The following is an 18,909-nucleotide window of genomic DNA, read 5'->3' on the forward strand; positions in this document are numbered from 1 at the left end:
CACAAGAGCAACTGGGCTAACTTTGCAGGCATTTTTAAATTGAAAATATATATCAGTGATACTCCCTGAATATGCCAATCCTGTCTTTGGTGGGCAGCCGCGTTATCTGCTGAGTCCAGCTGAAATTAGCCTCCTCACTGTTGGCCTACATCTCCTTATTGGCTTGCTAGGCTCCATAATTGAGGTTTGGGCAGGTCTGTGTGCATGGTCTGTGGGGTTCACTAGATCACTCTTTGACCAGGATTTTCCTTCACCCTCATTGCTCTTGCTCTGAGCTAAAGAATTTCATTTCTTCAACAAAGGAGCGATTTCACTGAGGAGTGGGGGAAGCCTTGTTGAACTGGGTCCTGGTGCACATCAGTAGGCAAGAAAGAGGCAGAAAGTAGTGTGGGATGGTGACATTTTGTGGATGCTACATTTATCTATCAGGTAAAGGGTTGACTACAAAGGCACAAAGATCAATATAATTTAGAGAATCTGAGTGAGACATGCAGCTGACCGTCATCCCTTACTTATTTTGTGCATGCAAGTACATATAAAGACCACAATGAGTTAGCATCTAACAGACCACAGAAAGTCACCTAGTAATACCTGTTGATGATAGAACAGTTAAACAAAAGAATTTCAGTGTGACCCGAGGCTCCCTGCTTCAAGAACACAACAGGGACACCAAGCTTACCATCGCTAGCAAAATAAGGGACCTGGGGGACCCACGAGGAACTGGAATCTGAGGTATAGGCTGGAGCAGAGTTTTGCCTGGCCTTGTTAGGTAAGGAAGCATAGTTTGAAGTTAATATGGAAGGTAAAGAGGAGACAAGAAAGGGAATTAAAGAGCAGTGTGTTCAGGCTTCCTTGCAGCTGTGCCGTCGTGGCCCTGGGGGAACTGAGGTGAATGTAGAATGGAGTCCTTCAGATGAGAACACATGGGCTGAGTTCTTTTCTGTATGACGGTGAGGAGGAAAAATGCCAAGAGAATGCAGGCCAGATTCATCCTGGGCTCAGGGAAAGTGGAGAGGCTGCTTGCTCTTTCTTCTGTCAGGGGTTGCTATGATTACTTTAGGCCCTGGTGGACCATTACAGCAGTGAGTGACAGTCACTCCTGCACTGTCCCCTCCCCTCTTCTCCCCTTGGAGTCTCTCGTGGCACAGGAATATACAGAGCAAACTCTGCTGTTCCTGTAAAGTCCCTTCTTCCTTCCCTGTTTAGCTGGCGCCAATGGGCTGAAGCATGTGGGTGAACTTCAAGCCTATTCCTGAAGGCTAGTGAGAAGAGTCATAAAACTGGCCTAGTAAAGCAAATGAATTAGAGGCCAGAAGACTTGGAAAACAAAGTCTTCTTTGGGCAGCGAACCCCACCCCCACTGTCTGACTCCTCAGTTGGACAGGAAAACCAAACCAGTTTGGAGCTGACATGGGAGGAACGCCAGCTTGCAGCCCAGGCGTGGGTGGGAGCAATGACAACTGTGGAGTCTTGGAGGGTCTCCAGCTCTCAGCTGAAGATCTTATGTGGGGGATAAGAGCCTTCTGTGATAGCCAGCTTTCTCTGAAAAGCCACTCTGACTGCCAAGCCAGGATCTGTGACCTTGCAAAACCGGAGACTATTTCTATTTTCAAGGCAGATACCTTCGCCTAGCACAGTATTGCTTGTTTAGGCAATTACCAAGCATCAGAGCACTGATCGGGCGGAGCTAGACCCCACACAGTTCCTGACTTCTCTGAGATGGCCTGCTCACAGACAGATTAGCATTGTAAGATTCAAATTTAAAAATATTTTTCTTTAAAGAACTCCTCTTAAGTTTCATTTCTCCCCCACCCCTCCTATCATTTCCCTCTTGAATATGAGAGGGAGAGCCTGTGACTTAAACTCATCACTCAAGTAAGTCATCCAAGTGAGGCCAGGGGTGCACAGATGTTGCTGCCTGCAGTGGAAAGGAAGTCGGGTGCCTAATGGGACCATGGAGTATGCTCATGCTGAAAGAGTCTAAGAGCAGGCTCTTTCCTCCATGGAGCCAGAACCCAAAGTGGAACTGAATGGCCTGGTTCCTGCAGCTGAGTGTTGTGCATTAGTTAATGCAGTATGGGCTGCTATTTCCCCCTCCCCCCCCCCCCCCACACCTTTTCCACTTATTTGAAGTGGCATTTCTATTGACTTGTCATCTGAGGTTGGTTGGTAACATTTATTACCCACAGTTTAAAAGTCTACTATGTGGCTATTAAGATAATTAAATGCACCTTAACCAAACAGCACATGATGTGAATATTTATGTGGTGAGCTGTTCCTAATTGTTATGTAAATGGATGGGTCAAATCCAGCATTAATGTATACCTTATACCATCCTAGTCACATCCTTGGGCTGGGCTGCATGGTTGGTAGTGAAGGCAGAATTGGTCCCATAGGCCTCATATTGTATCTCTAGCCTCATTAGTACGTTCAGCTATTTCTTTGTACATTTATGGTAGAAAAATGCTCTGTGCTTCCAAGCCTGCTCGTACAGCTTCAAGGAGAGGAAATGCATTAGCAGTGGTCACCCTCTATACAAATCCTCTTCCAACTTAGTTGAACTCTGTATTGCACAGCACTCATTAACTAAGGTCCTGCTTCTGCAAAATGCTGCTTTATGTATGTGAGTAAATAAATCCCATCAATCAAGTTAAGTGGGTGCATAAGGGTTGTCAGATAGGATTCCTGATGTTTGTGACTGTGTCTATGTTGTTGGTCAGTTATTCTGAAATTTGACTGGCAGGCAGCATTCTCTGTAAACTGAGCGCTTGAGCGGTCAACCAGGAGAGATTCAGGTGCTGCCCAGCTGATTTTCAGAGTGCCCAGAGTTTCTCACAGCCGGGAGCGTGTGTTTCTATCAGTGGTGCACATCTGCACATGCATTGGTGTATATGACAAAATTTATTCTTCACACAGAGAGCCAGTTAGAAGGAACACTGCTGGCAAGGGCTGGCTTCCTTTAGACAAAAGGCTGGGTTCTTTCCCATCTGGACAGTTTAGCTAGAGATTGATGTCTTTGATTTTTTGAAGCCCCTGCTTGCTTCTGTGATATGTTCCGGGCAGTGTTCCTCTTAACAAAACAAGGGTCAAAGCCATTTAAAAAGCCCATAAAGGCTTTCTTTGGGGTTTGATCTCAGATACAGGAAACATTAGGAGAGTTTCTGCTGGTAAGTTAACAATCTTGTTTTTTTTCCCCCTATTCATTTTACAGATCTATTTTGTAATTTTGTTTAGTGTATGTGCCTATTATTCCTCCGCCTGTGCATGTAGCTTGCTTAGTGTGCAGTGGGTTGAGTGGCTTAGTCCTCTGCATGTTGCCACGTTGTTTGGTGTAAGTGCATTAAAAGATCCTTTCCTCTTCCCCCCCGCCCACCCGAATGCAACGATAATAAAAGAGTGGGCTGTTGCTGAGCAGTGCGCCAAGAGAGATCCTCAAGCAGGCCTGGAGAAACCTCATTAACAACTGCTTATCTCTTCAGGCTGGAGAGGCCTGGCTTGGTCCAAAGGATGCCAGCTAGCTCTGCTCCGGTCTCGTTTCCCCCTTGCCTTCTGCAGGAGCCTCTCTTGGGTTCCTCTCTTGAGCAACGCCCCTTGGCATCCTAAGCAAGTACAGAGAGAACCCCTAGGTGTAGTGAGTGTACAGTCGTTTCCCACCTTTTTGCTGCTCCTCCCCCACTCAATGATTCTCCCACCCCTCTTGGCAAAATCCCTCGCTCAGGCTGAGAACGACGGAGCACGGTTTCAGCTAGAAAGCTGGACACCTCAAGACTGGAGAACTAGGTAACTGCTTGCAGTGGTGTTCAGGGCTGTGGTGGATACAATCCCCCTTCTCCCCTGAGTGAGCACAGGGAAACTCCAGAAAATAGCCAGTCTAGCTTGGAAAACACCTTTAAAGTTGGTCCTTGTCCAGAAGGGTTAAAGGGTATATGAGCTAGAGTGTCACCAAGCTTTGAAATGAGCAGGTTCTATAAACCACACATTAGCTAGCAACTTTGGACCATGCTCTTGCAAGCTGTTCTGCATGTCCCCTTGCCTGCATACAGGGGACCCACTGATATTGGTGAGGGAGGGGTCTGTGGTGAAGAGCTTATGAGAAAAGAGAGGCTTCAGTTTGCATAGTGTATGCATGTGTAGCAAGGTCCTTTGGACATGCCATTCAAAGCACACTAATCTAGAGCTGAATGCAATGAGAAAATAACAGAATAGAACCATGTCCAGTATCTGTTCAGACTGTATTTGCTGTATAGAAACTAAAAAATAATCCCATGTGATTTATCAACATTTATCCTTTCAGCAGTCTCCCATAACCAGAAACCTAGTAGCCAGTGACTCTGAACTGGGATCCATTGCTGATTGGCAATGCCTACCTTTTTTGTTATGTGTTGTATAATGGTTAGAAGGAACCAATCTGTGTCGGTTAGTATCACAGCTCTATCCCTTCCATTTTAACCACATTTTTTCCACGGCCATGTCAATTGTATTACTTATGGGTCAAGATGCCTTCCCAAAGGAGATGAAATCAGAGGAACATGGACAGCCTTCTCCTGGCTTGTGTGCTGCTGCCACTGTGTGGCTGGATAAAGAATTGGCCATACTACATGTCTACTGGCAAAATAAAGCAGACTTCTCTCTTCAGGAATGTATTTGGCTCTGAGACATGGGCGAGTAATAGTCCATCTTTTGAGATCAACTGCTGGGAAAAGAATGTGTCTTAGATCAGCGTGGAGCATTTGAGATGCCCTGGAAATATGCATCAAAGTCACTGGGATTGGTTCACTTAGTTTCTCATTCAGAACTAACGGGAACTTCCTGACTCCCTGCTTCTGTGGTCCTGAGTTGTGGAATTTCCAACCCTTTGAACTTAAGGTGTGCTATGGAGTTAGCTAATTTTATATAGCGATGAGGAGGGAGAGTGCAGGGGAGAATCCAGCACCATGTAAGTGAATGGTCTTAAGTTAGTTGTCATTGCTTCAACTTTGAAGATTCAAGGGCAATAGTAGTTGGAAACAGTACATGGAGATGCTGGTAAATCCACATTAAACCAAATTCTGGGATAACTGATGATCAGCTATCTCCTGTACTCATGCTGTTCTTGCAGTCGCTCCCGAAAGGAGCTGTCAAGCCAACTGCAGAGCAGGGAGGAGGTCCATCCAGGTGTATACTGACAGAGAGAAGTAAAAGGAGACGAAATTGTTGGCACTGACTCCATCATCTCCACCAGACCTCCTCCAGCCTAGACAGTGGAGCAAACCTTCTCTCACATAACTTCTGGCAGGGATGCAATCCCTCTGTCCTGAAATTATCTGGAGACTTAGGATCTCTCCTGAGACCTCCATAGTTGACCAGTATCAGAGGGTATGTCTACACTACCCTCCTAGTTCGAACTAGGAGGGTAATGTAGGCATACCGCACTTGCAAATGAAGCCCGGGATTTGAATTTCCCGGGTTTCATTTGCATAAGTGGGGAGCCGCCATTTTTAAAACCCTGCTGGTTCGAACCCCGTGCAGCGCGGCTACACGGGGCACGAACTAGGTAGTTCGGATTAGGCTTCCTAGTTCGAACTACCGTTACTCCTCATTTCACGAGGAGTAACGGTAGTTCGAACTAGGAAGCCTAGTTCGAACTACCTAGTTTGTGCCCCGTGTAGCCGCGCTGCACGGGGTTCGAACCAGCGGGGTTTTAAAAATGGCGGCTCCCCGCTTATGCAAATGAAGCCCGGGAAATTCAAATCCCAGGCTTCATTTGCAAGTGTGGTATGCCTACATTACCCCGCTAGTTCGAACTAGCGGGGTAGTGTAGACATACCCAGAGATACTACACTATTTCCGTATACAGAGACTAAAAAATAACTGTGTTAGGAAAGACAACATGGCAATTGGTAAATATTAACTCAGAGGTGACTGTGCTGTGTAGAAGAAAAGGATGCTTTGACTGGCAGTTTGGGTCCAAAAATCAATTTACTTCTCCTCATTAAAATGTATGGGATAGAGGTACATGGCTCAGCTCCAGATCTGGCCTGCTCTGATGTGTCTACTGTGGAAAACTTGTTTAATTTGCCTTAAACAAGTTTGGACACTAAATCTGACTCCCATCAACCCATTAGTGACCTGTACATCCTCTCTTCCCTTCACCCCTCCTTCACTAGGTGCTTACTCTTGTAAATATAGCATCTTGGGGAGACTGAAGAACATGAAGGAGGTACATGTGTTAACTTGCATAATTCCCCCAACTCCTGCAAATGTGTTTCTTAAAAAATAGGGTTCTCAGTGGTAAATGTCTCTGCGTGTTGCTGCAGTGATTTGAATTTGAAGCAGTCTTCTGTTGTTTGGATCTGTGTGTCACTACAGGCCCTTGTACTTATTTTGGGCTGCAGACTTTGCAGTTAAATAGTTACATCACTTCTATCCTTCTGTTTCTAGATAGAAGAACGGGCAGAGTTTTTGAACAAATCCGCTCAGAAGAGGTAAAGCAATGAACTGTGTAATAGACTAAATCATAGCAGCAAAGTGTTGGATTGTAATAATCACTTCTGTTTTCTCCTTTCTAAAAACAGTGGTGCTAAACCCACTCACCCTGCAGCAGTTGTCTCCAAGATTGACAGCAGACTTGAGCAGTACACCAGTGCAATTGAGGTAAGTTATTACCAAATGATATAGAGGGGTACCCGTATTAGTCTGTACTGAAAAAATTTAAAAACAATGAATAGTCCTGCAGCACCTTAGAGACTAACAAAACATGTAGATGGGATCATGAGCTTTCATGGGCACAACCCACTTCTTCCGATGAAAGGAGTTAAGGGGTCCAGATTGCAAAAATTGACAGTTAGAGTAGAGTGGATTCTAAGTTCTCTTAAGTACCTGATGCTTGGCTTATTATGTCTTTAGGATGTGGAATGTAGCAGGTAATCCAGTTAAGGTCTTTGTTTAAACTTCTATTGCAGGTATCAAACTTGTAAATGAAATTAAGTTCTGCAGCTTCCCTTTCAAGCTGTTTTTTTTTAATTGGCTTGTAATAATATGGTCACTTTTAGATCCATTAGTGAGTGCCGAGGCAAGTTAAAATGTTCCCCAACAAGTTTCTGTGTCACCTTTTTGAATATCTGATTTGTGTCCATTAATCCTTTGTCATAGAGACTGTCCGGTTTAGCCAATATACATGGCAGAGGGGCATTGCTGATACTTGATGGCATAGATCTCATTAGTGGATGCACAGTTATATGAGCCTCTGATGTGGTGGCTTATGTCGGTAGGTCGTGTGATGATGTCATTTGTATAGATGTGTGGACAGAGTTGGCACCGGAGTTGGTTGCAGGGGTGGGTTCTTGGATAAGTATAATGGAGGTATGCTGCATAATTGCTGGGAAGAATGTGTTTGTGGTTAGGGGGTTGTCTGTAGGTGAGGGTTGGTCTGTCCCCGAAGGCCTGTGAGATTGAGGGGTCATTTTCCAGGATAGGTCGTTGATTGTTAACAATGCGCTGGAGGGTTTAAGGTGTGGGCTATAGGTGATGACAGGTGGTGACCTGTTGTTTTCTTTGTTGGGCCTGTCATCAGCTTCTTCACTTAAATTAACTGGAGTTGACGTACCTTTCGTGCCGGCTTCAGAGTGGGAGGTCAGCAGGAGCAAATATGAATCGAGGTATATCCGCGTCAACAGGGCATCCCCCGTGTTTGATTTAGCGGGCCTTTACTAGACCTGCTAAATCGAACGCCAGAAGATCGGACCATTGCAGTGTCAATCTTCTTGTTAGTATAGTCATGGCCTTATTCTCCCTTCTGAGTTTTCACTAGAACTATATACCTAGTTCTTATTTCTCTGATCTCTGCTGTTAGTTTTAAAGAAACAGGACATATCTGTATCTTCCAGCTCCACTCTGGCCCTTTTTGTCCGTGTGTAAATTGTAATCTCTGAGCATGCCAACTTGGATTGAGTGCCAGAGCTAGATGTTAGACTCCTCAAAGTGTGAATGGGTCAGGGTGGAGTTGTGGCTCTGTCCATCAAGAGCAGCTAGACAAGCTGGTCCCATGCGGTGGGGAGATTGGGCTGTGCCATTTCAAAGCATGCAGCCATGGCTGCGATCCCAGGTATACTGGTCCTGCTTGTCAACAAATGTAAATGGTGTTGCTCCATTGACTTCAGTGCTGATCTGGAGCATCTAAGGATCTGGTCCTTTGTACTACGTTGGACATAAAGCTATTGCTCTGTGAGGTATGGGAAGTATTGCACCGTTCAGAACCAACGTAACCTGTGATTTCCTACTACGGTCTGGCCCTAAACTTCTGGCGCCAGACTCCTGATTTTCTGGTTTCTAGGGGTGAGTGGTCTAACTTCCCTTATAATTAGAGACACAAGGCAACTACTTTGACATCCAGTTGCGCACATCCCTCACCTATTTTACAGTACTTGTGAATGTTGCCAATGAAGAGGGGATTGTGGCTTGCGTTTTGGTCACTCTGCAGAAGTTGCTCCTGGCAGCAATGTTCAACTATTGGGTATAGTGATAAATCTCACAGACAGGGTTAACTTGTCAGTACCAGACAGAGCAGCTTGGACACACTGGACAGCATATCAGCCGTTTACAGCTGCCTTCCTTGCTTATTTGTGCTGCAGTCCAAAGGCAAATTGGTGGAAGGAGGCAGGGGGAGAAACCATTTTAAAGGGTTACAAGCCAAATAAAACTCTGGATCAGCTGTAAGCACTACTTGATAAACCTCTATCCCATCAGCTACAGTTTACCATAAGCCTGGTAAATCCATGTGTGTAAAATCTGCATGAATGATAGTCCAGGTCATAATGAATGCACTGACTTAAACAACTGCACTTCAAACTTGTGAGGTTCTTTGCTAAGCGTCTTAATTTTGCATTATAACATGCATAGTCATCAATGAAACTTCATTCAGCTTTAAAGCTACTTCATTTATGCCCCAACACTGTAAAATGCACTCGGCACCAAGGCCTTCGTTGTAAACGCTAACTAGCATCTGTCCATTGCAGGGCACAAAAACTCCCAAACCTGCTAAACCAGCACCCTCTGACCTTCCAGTGCCAGCGGAGGGTGTCCGTAATATCAAAAGCATGTGGGAGAAAGGGAATGTTTTCTCATCACCCTCTGGGCCAGGGACACCAAATAAGGTATGTCTTCCTATTCTGCATGTTTAAATAGAAGTACACCAAGGATAGTTCCTTCATTGCTTACTTATATGAATAACCCTTGTGTCTGTGAGCGGTCTTGTTGGAGTCAAAGATAGAAGACGGTGCTCAGAATCTTGAAGAACTGGATCCTCAAAGATCCAGCTACCCTGATGGCCTACAGAAGAACAGTAAGACCAGAACAGTAGGTAGCAAGAGGGAAATGTATTGCAAAATAGGTTTAGTTAAGAGCTATCCTCTGACATCACACCTCTGATATCTTACATGGCTGTAATTGGCAGGACTTAAGCCATGTACAAAAAAGTTCAGAATTGAGATGTTTTTATTAGGTCATATTCTACTAGAAAATTTACTCGATTTTTTTTTAAAGCATCACTGGAATATTTGAATTCCATGTCTGGCTCTGAATTCATAGGTGAACTTTCCTTTTTTTTTTTTTTTTTAACAAATCAATGTACTCATGTTGTGTGTGGTACTAAATATGAATTTTAACACTTAACTCAATGCGCCCATGTTTGAAAATTCTGGCCAAATAGTTTTAGAAATGTTGGTTGATTTTGGCTGACTTTGATTATATTTTATTTCAGAATTCCAGTTTAAAAAAACCTGGATGGAGTAATTTCCTAGTTATTCCTCTGTTTGGGCTAAAGATCTAATTTGTACAATTTGGAGTGAGGATAGAAGCAGCCATGGATGCTTAGTGATTGATGGGAGCTTCATGGAATGCTCTCCAGGGGTTTAGTCACAGGATTACTGTATTTTCCAGATGTGGTGGGCTAGCCCTGCAAATTGAAGGCTGTACCACCATCAGACATATTCTCTGAGGGAAATTCTTATTAACCATGGAGTTTTGCTTTCCCAAATCATAGAGCCCTTAGGCACAAGTACTCTTAAAAAAACCTGATTTGAAATAACTACTTTGCAGGAAACCGCTGGACTGAAGGTTGGCGTGTCCAGTCGTATCAATGAATGGTTAACTAAGACCCCAGACACCAACAAATCACCTGCTTCGAAACCTTCTGTAAGTAGAACTGTAGTAACTAGCTTCTGAATGATGAGTCTGAACTTAGGTCAGTGAGAGAAGGATAGGAAACTAATGGGCTATGTCAGCAAGTAGATGGCTCCTTGGAGGCTTGACCTGATTGACGCACTAACGCTAAGAACCTGTGTATAATGATGGTACCAGAACAGCGCTCACCATGGAGATGGTGTGTCCTTGGTAACTGCATGGATGGATACTCTAGAAAAGTAGTGTGGGGTCATGTTACAGAGGAGAATGTTAACTTGAAGCCTCAGATATTGCACCATGAATCTGTAAATAAACAGCCATGACCTGTTGGTGAAATACTGGATGATTTGCCTCCGAGAGGAACTTGCAGGCTATTGAAATGCCCGAATTGTCTATATCCTTGGTGTAAATGAGACTCGGATCATAAAATGGTGAATATACAAGTAGTATGTTAGTTTGTTGTACTTAAGCTTTCTGAACCAGTGTTTGACTTTGTGCTTCCAGACGTCATAACTTACAGCTAATTTAGAGGAGTGGAGCAACAGAGCTTGGAAAACTTGCATGTCCCTGGATCATCTCCCTTGCCCCCCAAAATGAATGAAAGCTGCAAACTTTTCCTCCTCCTTGCCACAGTAATCCCTAAGGGTATGTCTACACTACCCCCCTAGTTCGAACTGGGGGGGAGGGTAATGTAGTCATACGGAGTTGCAAATGAAGCCCAGGATTTGAATTTCCCGGGCTTCATTTGCATAAAGCCGGCCGACGCCATTTTTAAATGCCGGCTAGGTCGGACCCCGTGCCGCACGACTACACGCGGCACGGACTAGCTAGTTCGGATTAGGCTTCCTAATCCGAACTAGCTGTACACCTCATTCCACGAGGCGTACAGCTAGTTCGGATAGGAAGCCTAATCCGAACTAGCTAGTCCGTGCCGCGTGTAGCCGTGCGGCACAGGGTCCGACCTAGCCGGCATTTAAAAATGGTGCCGGCCGGCTTTATGCAAATGAAGCCCGGGAAATTCAAATCCCGGGCTTCATTTGCAACTCCGTATGACTACATTACCACCCTAGTTCGAACTAGGGGGGTAGTGTAGACATACCCTAATGTAGCAACTACAAGTGTTACTACTGTAGCACTGCAGCCCATTGTCCCAAATGTCTTTATCGTTCACCTCTTCTGTAAGGAGCACCTGGCCCAGACCACTGATAGTTGCCTTCACTCTAAACTTCACATAACTTTCTTCTCAGTTGGGTACAAGGATAGCAAGCTACAAATGAAGGAAAAAGGGAAAAAAAAGTCTTTCAGCCGCTGCCAAGAGGGCAGGGGAAAAGAAGATAAAAGGAGTTTGGGGAGGAAAGAACAGAAATAGCCAATTCTCTAGACTCCTTTACTTACCTGCCTCGGGAAATAATGGTGTGTATTCTAATGAATAGCAGGGTGAAGGCCTCCATTGGATCATATTTAGGGATTCATCTTATTTTGGTATTGTATAAAAAGAGTCCATTATGCACATTGTGTAGTACGTTCAGTACATGTACAATTACTTGCCAGATCACTGCTAGCCTACATTGTGCTTGTGATTTACACCCATGTTGCCTTCACTAGATTTACTTGGAGTTGACTGGTTGCTCTTAAAATCAGTATTTGCTAACGGTTGCATGGTAACTGAATTTAGCAGCGTCAGAATAGAACATGATCGCTGTAGCTGTTTAATGGCGACCATGGTGATGTGATATAGAATCTGGTTCTTGTCTCTTTGGGTTTTGCTTCTTTTTTCTAAGCTATGTATTAATAAACAATGCAGAACGAATGACTCCTTTCCTCAACCGCACCTTTCTTCTCTCTCTCCCTCGCAGCGGATTGCTCTCTTTCCTTTCAATATCTCTGCTTGTGTGGACTTCTCTAGATGCTTTCCTTCCTTCTGTTCTTTCTGGATTGGGGTCTCTTTGCTAGTCAGGTAAATTGATTCAGAATTCACTGTGAACAAAAACCTACATTTCTTGTAATGCTTTTGGGATAAGCCAAGGAGAAACCAAGACTATCAATTCCCAAACCATCTTCTCTTCCCTCCTAGCATTAGGATATGGATGTCTTTATTCACATTGCTGTCCTACATGGCAGCGGGTGTAATAGGCATTAACTAACTTAAACCCACCCAAAATGAACTTGAGAACACGAGTCCTGTAGTCAGTCCTCTAGGGCATGGTCCGCTGACCACTAGTGGTCCACAACCATCTTGCAGGTGAGCCTTTGGTTCAGGGCTTGCCCCTCTCTGCATTTGGGAGCCAGCACCGGTGCTCCAACCCACCCCCACACTCCCTCTGCAAATTTGGAGTGTCAGCACTGGCTTCCCACTGAAGTGAGGGGCCAGATCCGGCTTGTAGGGGGAAGAAACATCTCTGTGTATTGCCATTCCCCAGCCTCCTGGCTGGGGTAATGGCAGCTCAGGAAACCACTTATGTGGAGGCTTTCACTGCTGCTCCCATGGCCAGAATCACAGCCTATGGGAGCAGTGGGGGCACTGTCTGATAGCAGTAGGAGTCACAAAGTCAGGTAAGTGCCCCCATCCCGCTCATGCCCAGACCCCACACCCCCATCCTCCTTACACACCACTGTATCTCCCAGACCTCCACTCCATTCCTACACTCTCCCTCCCACTCAGACCCCTCCACCCTACTTCTGCACCCTACCTCCCATCAGACCCAGCACTCCCACCTCTTGCACCAATTTTGTCATTGTGGGTGGTTGGCTAGTGGTCATAGAAAGGTCTGCTTTGAGTGAGCCAACAAGTTTGAGAACCACTGGTTTATGGTTAAATGTTAGATGACAAAATCTTGACTGAAGAATGGACAGGAGAAGCTACTCTTGTTTATGTACAGAGGGTCCTTGCTATTACCTTTTATAATGTATCATTTTTGATCCTGCTCTGGGTGAGACTACAGAGTTTGTTTACATTTAAAGACACCTCACTTGTCTATACAGAGCTATCCATGTTCTCTGGCTAGACTACATGTCCCATGATGCACCACTGTATAGGATTCCCATAAGGCACAATGCTCAAAGAACGTATTGTATCTTGAGAACATATTGCCCAGTCAAGGAGACCAAACCATGGGAGAGAATGGGGGCATGAAACATCCAGTTGCAACTCCCATGAAGTTCTGAGGCATCTCCGTTAGATTTATTGTAATGTTGAGCTGTTTCTAAATGAGAAAATGTTTTGGTTCTGTTCAATTAACGGCATCAGCTCAAACCTACCTGAGACTTAATATTTCCCCCCTCAATAGAAACATTGAAACAAGTTCACCAAAATTGAAATTCTCCAAGGGAAAAATGTTCATACATCAGCCTTTACTCTGCCTTCTTGTGCGAATATACTACAATAACATGCATCTTAGCAGAACTTTAGATGGACTCAGGAAGGGTTTTGTACTACAGGGCTATGTATATTGGATGATCTTGTAAAGAGTCATATCTTGTTACCTGATGAAAAATGCTGTGTACTCAAATTATTTCCCCTGTACTTAACTCTGTTCGAAAGAAAAAAAAAATACTGGGACTGGGCAGTGAACTCCGTATTTAAGGTCTTAAAGGAGATCAAATACTATTTGTAACTGCTGAATAACCCATCCTCTGGTCTGGAAATGAGGAATATATTGTTTGCTTTTTACCACTTTTCCATTCTCTTCTTCCTTGTATAGTATTTAACACAGAAATAAAAAGCATATAAATTAGTTATGTGTGAAGGTACTACAGGCCAAGTTCTGCTTTCAGTTATTGTACATCTATGAAAACCCATTATGAATGAGGTTTGCACAGACCTAATGTGTGGGTATTTCTGTGGGAGGTTACAGTACAGCCTTTATTACTCTTCATAAAACAAATCTGAGCTATGTTTTTTTTTCCTGTGCTTTGACTCCTCCAAAAAATAGGATTTAAGACCAGGAGATGTATCCAACAAACGTAATCTCTGGGAGAAGCAGTCAAATGAAAAGGCAACCTCTCCTTCTAAGGTAATACTTCTGTATCCATCAGAGAGAGAACAAAGACACTGTGTGAGACTTTCAGAAGGCACAAGATATCTAACTCTGACTAGCATTTGGGAGGAGTTGGGCCTCTAATTGCTCTTTTGTGCCTTTTGAAAATCTTCCCCTTTTTGTCCATAGTATTAGAGAAAATTCATCCTTTAATGTTCAGAGCAAAAGGTACTTAGCGCCTGTTTTGAAGAACACAGAGACCTGGTGTTGGCCCTTTTCACAAAATTTCTTTCCATTCTGCCTAACCTATTTTTTCCTACACTCACCTTTCTTAAATGATAACTTTATTATAATTTTTTTGAACTGCAGGTAACAGCTCTGGGGAAAAAGTCAGAGACTAATGGTAAGTGTTGTGAGAAATTGTACTGTACATTAAATGGAAGCTTTTGCAGATTTTATACCAATGCAGCCAGCTTTTCAAATTATGACACACAAGCAGTGGCACCCAAGAAACAGTTTTTCCTTTGACTTCCAAAAATGAATTGCCACAGATTGTAATTTGACAGTTAGTTTGGAGGATTAAGCACACATCTTCCTTTTGGGATGACAGCTCTCTAGCCCTATTTACATATTTGCGAATAACCCATCTAGTGTGTTATCAGTGAGCCCCTGAACTGTTTGAGACCTGAAGAATTGGTCTGTCATTTAACAGCACTCTCAGATGTTAGGCACCTGAGAATAGTCCCTGCCAATTATTTTCATCAAAACTATTTTTTAAAGCACTGAGTGGGTCTAGAGTTGTAGTGTTGTTCACTGACTAGGAATGAAACCCAGAGGGCTGACGAAAACAAAACAGTAAGATGACTCTGAACTGTATTATCAGCCATGGGTAAAGTCTCATGATAAATGATCATGCTGTCACTTGTTGACTCTTAAATCTTGGTCTCATGAGTTGCTGGGTGCCCTCCATGCCCCAGACTTGAATTGGAGTTGAGGTCAAATGCTCTCAGCCTCAGACTTTCTCTTGCCGCAAAAGTGCCTAGGCACCTTCGTACAGCATAAACTCTGTTTAGTGTTTCTGTGTTGGTCCTATATGAGTCACACGTTTGAAATAAATCGGCTGACAGCTGTGCTGTGGGTGGGGAAGTAACAGACCCTCTGCTAGCTTTTTTTGTACAGACTATACGGCTCCATCTACACTGGCATGATTTTCCGGAAATGCTTTTAACGGAAAAGTTTTCCGTTAAAAGCATTTTCGGAAAAGCGCGTCTAGATTGGCAGGATGCTTTTCCGGAAAAGCACTTTTTCCAGAAAAGTGTCCGTGGCCAGTCTAGACGCGCTTTTCCACAAAAAAGCCCCGATTGGGGCTTTTTTGCGGAAAACACTATTGTGCTGTCTTCCGGAAAAACAGTTTTCCGGAAAAAGACTTTTGCCCGCATGGGAGCAGCATAGTTTTTCCAGAAAAGCACTGATGATTTTACATGATATCGTCAGTGCTTTTCTGGAAACTTAAGCGGCCAGTGTAGACAGCTGGCAAGTTTTTCCGGAAAAGCGGCTGATTTTCCAGAATAACTTGCCAGTGTAGACACAGCCTACTTGTATTCCAAACCTCTCCAAAGGAAAACCAGGTGGAGGAAATGAGCCTCTGTGGAAGAGGAGTAGGGAAAACAGGATAATAAACAATTTGAAACTGATCAGAAGCCCATTCAGTAGGAATCGCTTAAAACTGTGATATGTGTTGGGAACAAACCGAACCCCTTGTGAAAACACTGACTTAAATGGGAGAGAACAGCATCCATTTTGTGGGCTTTTCCAGTATTAGACATCTGTCTTACACCACTAGCTGCAATGCCTATACAAACTAACTCTCCTATCACTCCTGTTACGTGGATCTTATTCTTATTTTACAGTGAAATTAAAACAAGATTTTTCATAAATTGCTTAGTGTTGGCCTATCTCTACTCTCTTGGAAATCAAGGGCAAGTCTACCATTGACTTCCCTGGTTGCAGAGCTAGACTTGTGCTTGGCCATTGTGGCAATACCCACTTAACTGGCTTACCCAAAGCCATGTGTCAAGGGAAGGTCAATATTGAGAACAGGGATTGGTATCCCCCGTTCTCTGGGTTAGTAGGCCACGCTTTACGTCACTTGTAGAATCATTTACTTGTTCCTGGGGATGGGGACTATAGTGACTAAGAAGATGTGCTGGGGCAATCTGCCTCCATTCAGCAGTGGCAGACAAATGATTGAGGAAATGCTGGGTGGGGAATGTGTTCTGTGATGCTCCTTGAAAGATACTGGCTGCTGCCAGATGCGAGCAAGTGTCGGTGTGAGATCCTACCCATCTGCCCTGAGGGTCATGCAGTACCTCGGTGTGTGCTAGCAGGCCATGTAGCTCACTAGTAGGGCTGTGTTGTCTTGCTCCTTAGCAGGTGGCCTGAGGTGAAGGGGACTGTGGCAAGTTAAGGCAGAACTGCCTCCTCTGTGTTGCTAGAGATACATCACTGTTTTCAAGCAATCTTTAATCATTCTCTCTTTCAGCAGGTGTGAGACAATTTGAGAAAGAACCATAGGAGGCTACTAAAGATGCTGGACCAATTCATTTTGAAAAAGTGCTAAATTGTCCTTTTTATATTTATGTTTATTTACCAAAATGTCTTTTTTTTGCATTATCCCATTTAAAACCATGTATATTAGCACTGTATTTAATAATCCATCTAGACATACATCATAATAGTACTGCCTTTGCACAAGAGCCTTTATTCCTAAAGAAACCCATGCTGTGAACTACTCTCCTACTGATAGTCATGACTATGTGTCTGAAACATGATTTCAACTAGCGTAAGAGGTCAACCCCCAAATGCGTGCAAAGTTGAATTACTTAAGAAAAGTGTGCAGTAAACCTATTAAAAACAGTGGTTACTTTTGGAATACAGAAGTCTTTTTCTGCACTTTAGACTAAGGCATGGAAGAAAATCTTTAGTTGACAATGTAATATTTTCTGTAAGTTGCCCATGTCAAATACTGCATCCATAACGTGTTTAAATTTTTGTTTTATACTTTATCAATTTTTTTCATTCTAGTTTAAGTTAATACCTAAATTTGGATGATTGTTAGCTGACAGCGGTACTGATATTTTATTTTTGTTAGTGATTAGTAATTGACTGCAATATATACACATAGCTTGACAAAGTTTAGCTTTAAGGCACTACTAATGGTAGAATGCTTTAATACATGCTAGAGTATTATATTTAGTAATGAATGCACATAATTAGCCGATATCACAGCTTTTACAAAAGTCACAATCCTTTCTAGAGTAAGATTTCATAATTTTGCCATTAGAGGTATGGCAAGATGAGTATTAATTTTTTTTAAGATGCCCAGTAATGGGTAATTGAGAAGAAAACTATAGTTTTAAAGAGAGGAAAATAAGGGTATAGAGGATCAAAAAGTAGGTAACTTGTATAAAACATCGTAGTTTAATTTATGTAAAACTACCATAATTAAAAAAATGAACACAGTTGGCGCTTAAATTACTGTACACTAAATCTTGCCATTCATCAGTGCCGTATATTAAGTCCACCTACCTAGTCAAAGTGAAGTAAGCCTCTACTTACGGTGTTTTTAGCTGTCTCCCAAAGTTCTTATTCCCAGATGTTTTGTTTGATTTGTATATAGTAATCACAGCTATAAGTCAGCTTGGTTTGAATTTACATGCCATACGGTTTAGCATTTACAGCCTCCAGTATATGGGTGGAATAAACTAGTTAACTGAAGTAGCCCTAAAATGCTTAACAGCTTTATGCATTGGAACTACAGAGAACTTCTTCGTCACTACTTTTTTTGTAGCATGTTTGTTGTAGCAGCTGACTTTTTTATTAAAGGAGGGGGAGAATATAGTATTTCAGTCCAAAGATGAGCTCCCCTGCTTAGCTGAAACATCTTGTTTACATATTGAGATGCACTTGGCTATCTGTAGGGGGTGAAACTGTGCAAACAATGCCTGGCATTGTTTCTGAATTGTCATGTTTTTTGTCTTGGGTTTTTGTAAACACTTTTCCTCTGAATCTTTCAAATACATTTGATAGCTGCAATAAACATGACTTGTTCAAACAATATACTCTGAAACTGCACCAATAATAAATGGAATATTTCCATCAACAATCCCTGTCTGTGTAATGATTTAAAACACCTCATTGGAAAGCAGGACAGTGGGTTTAGGCATAACACAGATGCAGCAAGATGAAGCTTAAATATATACTGTAGTGGGTTCACTCACTTTCCGCACAGCTTCTTCCCTCACGGTGGCTCGTGGGGAAGTAACTGGCTGCTCCGACGCCAATGCGCCCCCTTTGGGTGAGGTGTTCTCTTCCGGGCACTGCCCTCCAGCAGTGACCACTCCAGTCTTCGTCTGCGCCCCCTTCTGGGGCGGGCGGAGGGAAGGGAGTCATTGTTCTTCCTTCTCTCTTCCTCCAGCGTCCTCCCTACTCCCTAGGACCCCCAGTTCTTCTCCCACTCTGCCTGCCCTGTTGCCTCCTGCAACCTTGCCTTGTGGACTTATGGCCTCGGGCTTACCTGGCTCAAACTCCCCCAGCCTACCACTACTGCCTCCTTGCAGCCCAGCCTTTTAGGGCTGCCTCCATGCAAGCCCTGCCCTCCAGGACTGCCTCCTTGCAGCTCCTAGGGTCTCAGGCCGGGTAGCCTGGGTTTGCTAGGCCAAAGCCTCTCTCGCTGCAGGCAGGTCTCTCTCCTCCTTCCAGGAGTTGCTTTATA

The 18,909-nt window shown here is 43.7% G+C and overlaps 1 protein-coding gene across 8 annotated transcripts in view; it reads left to right on the top strand.

Annotated features, from left to right (window-relative positions):
- The window catches only part of CALD1 (caldesmon 1), a 245,860-nt gene extending 227,560 nt beyond the window's left edge, over positions 1–18,300 (top strand). For 6 of the 8 annotated variants that reach the window (XM_075897320.1, XM_075897309.1, XM_025190909.2 and 3 more), the window contains 7 exons: positions 6,421–6,464; positions 6,555–6,633; positions 8,994–9,131; positions 10,075–10,170; positions 14,091–14,171; positions 14,505–14,538; positions 16,678–18,300. In XM_075897320.1, the coding sequence (XP_075753435.1) occupies positions 6,421–6,464; positions 6,555–6,633; positions 8,994–9,131; positions 10,075–10,170; positions 14,091–14,171; positions 14,505–14,538; positions 16,678–16,709 (504 nt within the window). In that variant the 3' untranslated portion in view covers positions 16,710–18,300. The remainder of the gene's footprint in view (positions 1–6,420; positions 6,465–6,554; positions 6,634–8,993; positions 9,132–10,074; positions 10,171–14,090; positions 14,172–14,504; positions 14,539–16,677) is intronic. The other 2 variants (XM_025190911.2, XM_014579693.2) reach the window with 1 other exon arrangement.
- The last annotated feature ends 609 nt before the right edge of the window (positions 18,301–18,909 follow it).

Source organism: Pelodiscus sinensis, chromosome 1 (assembly GCF_049634645.1).
Source record: "Pelodiscus sinensis isolate JC-2024 chromosome 1, ASM4963464v1, whole genome shotgun sequence".
Classification (NCBI taxonomy): domain Eukaryota; kingdom Metazoa; phylum Chordata; order Testudines; family Trionychidae; genus Pelodiscus; species Pelodiscus sinensis.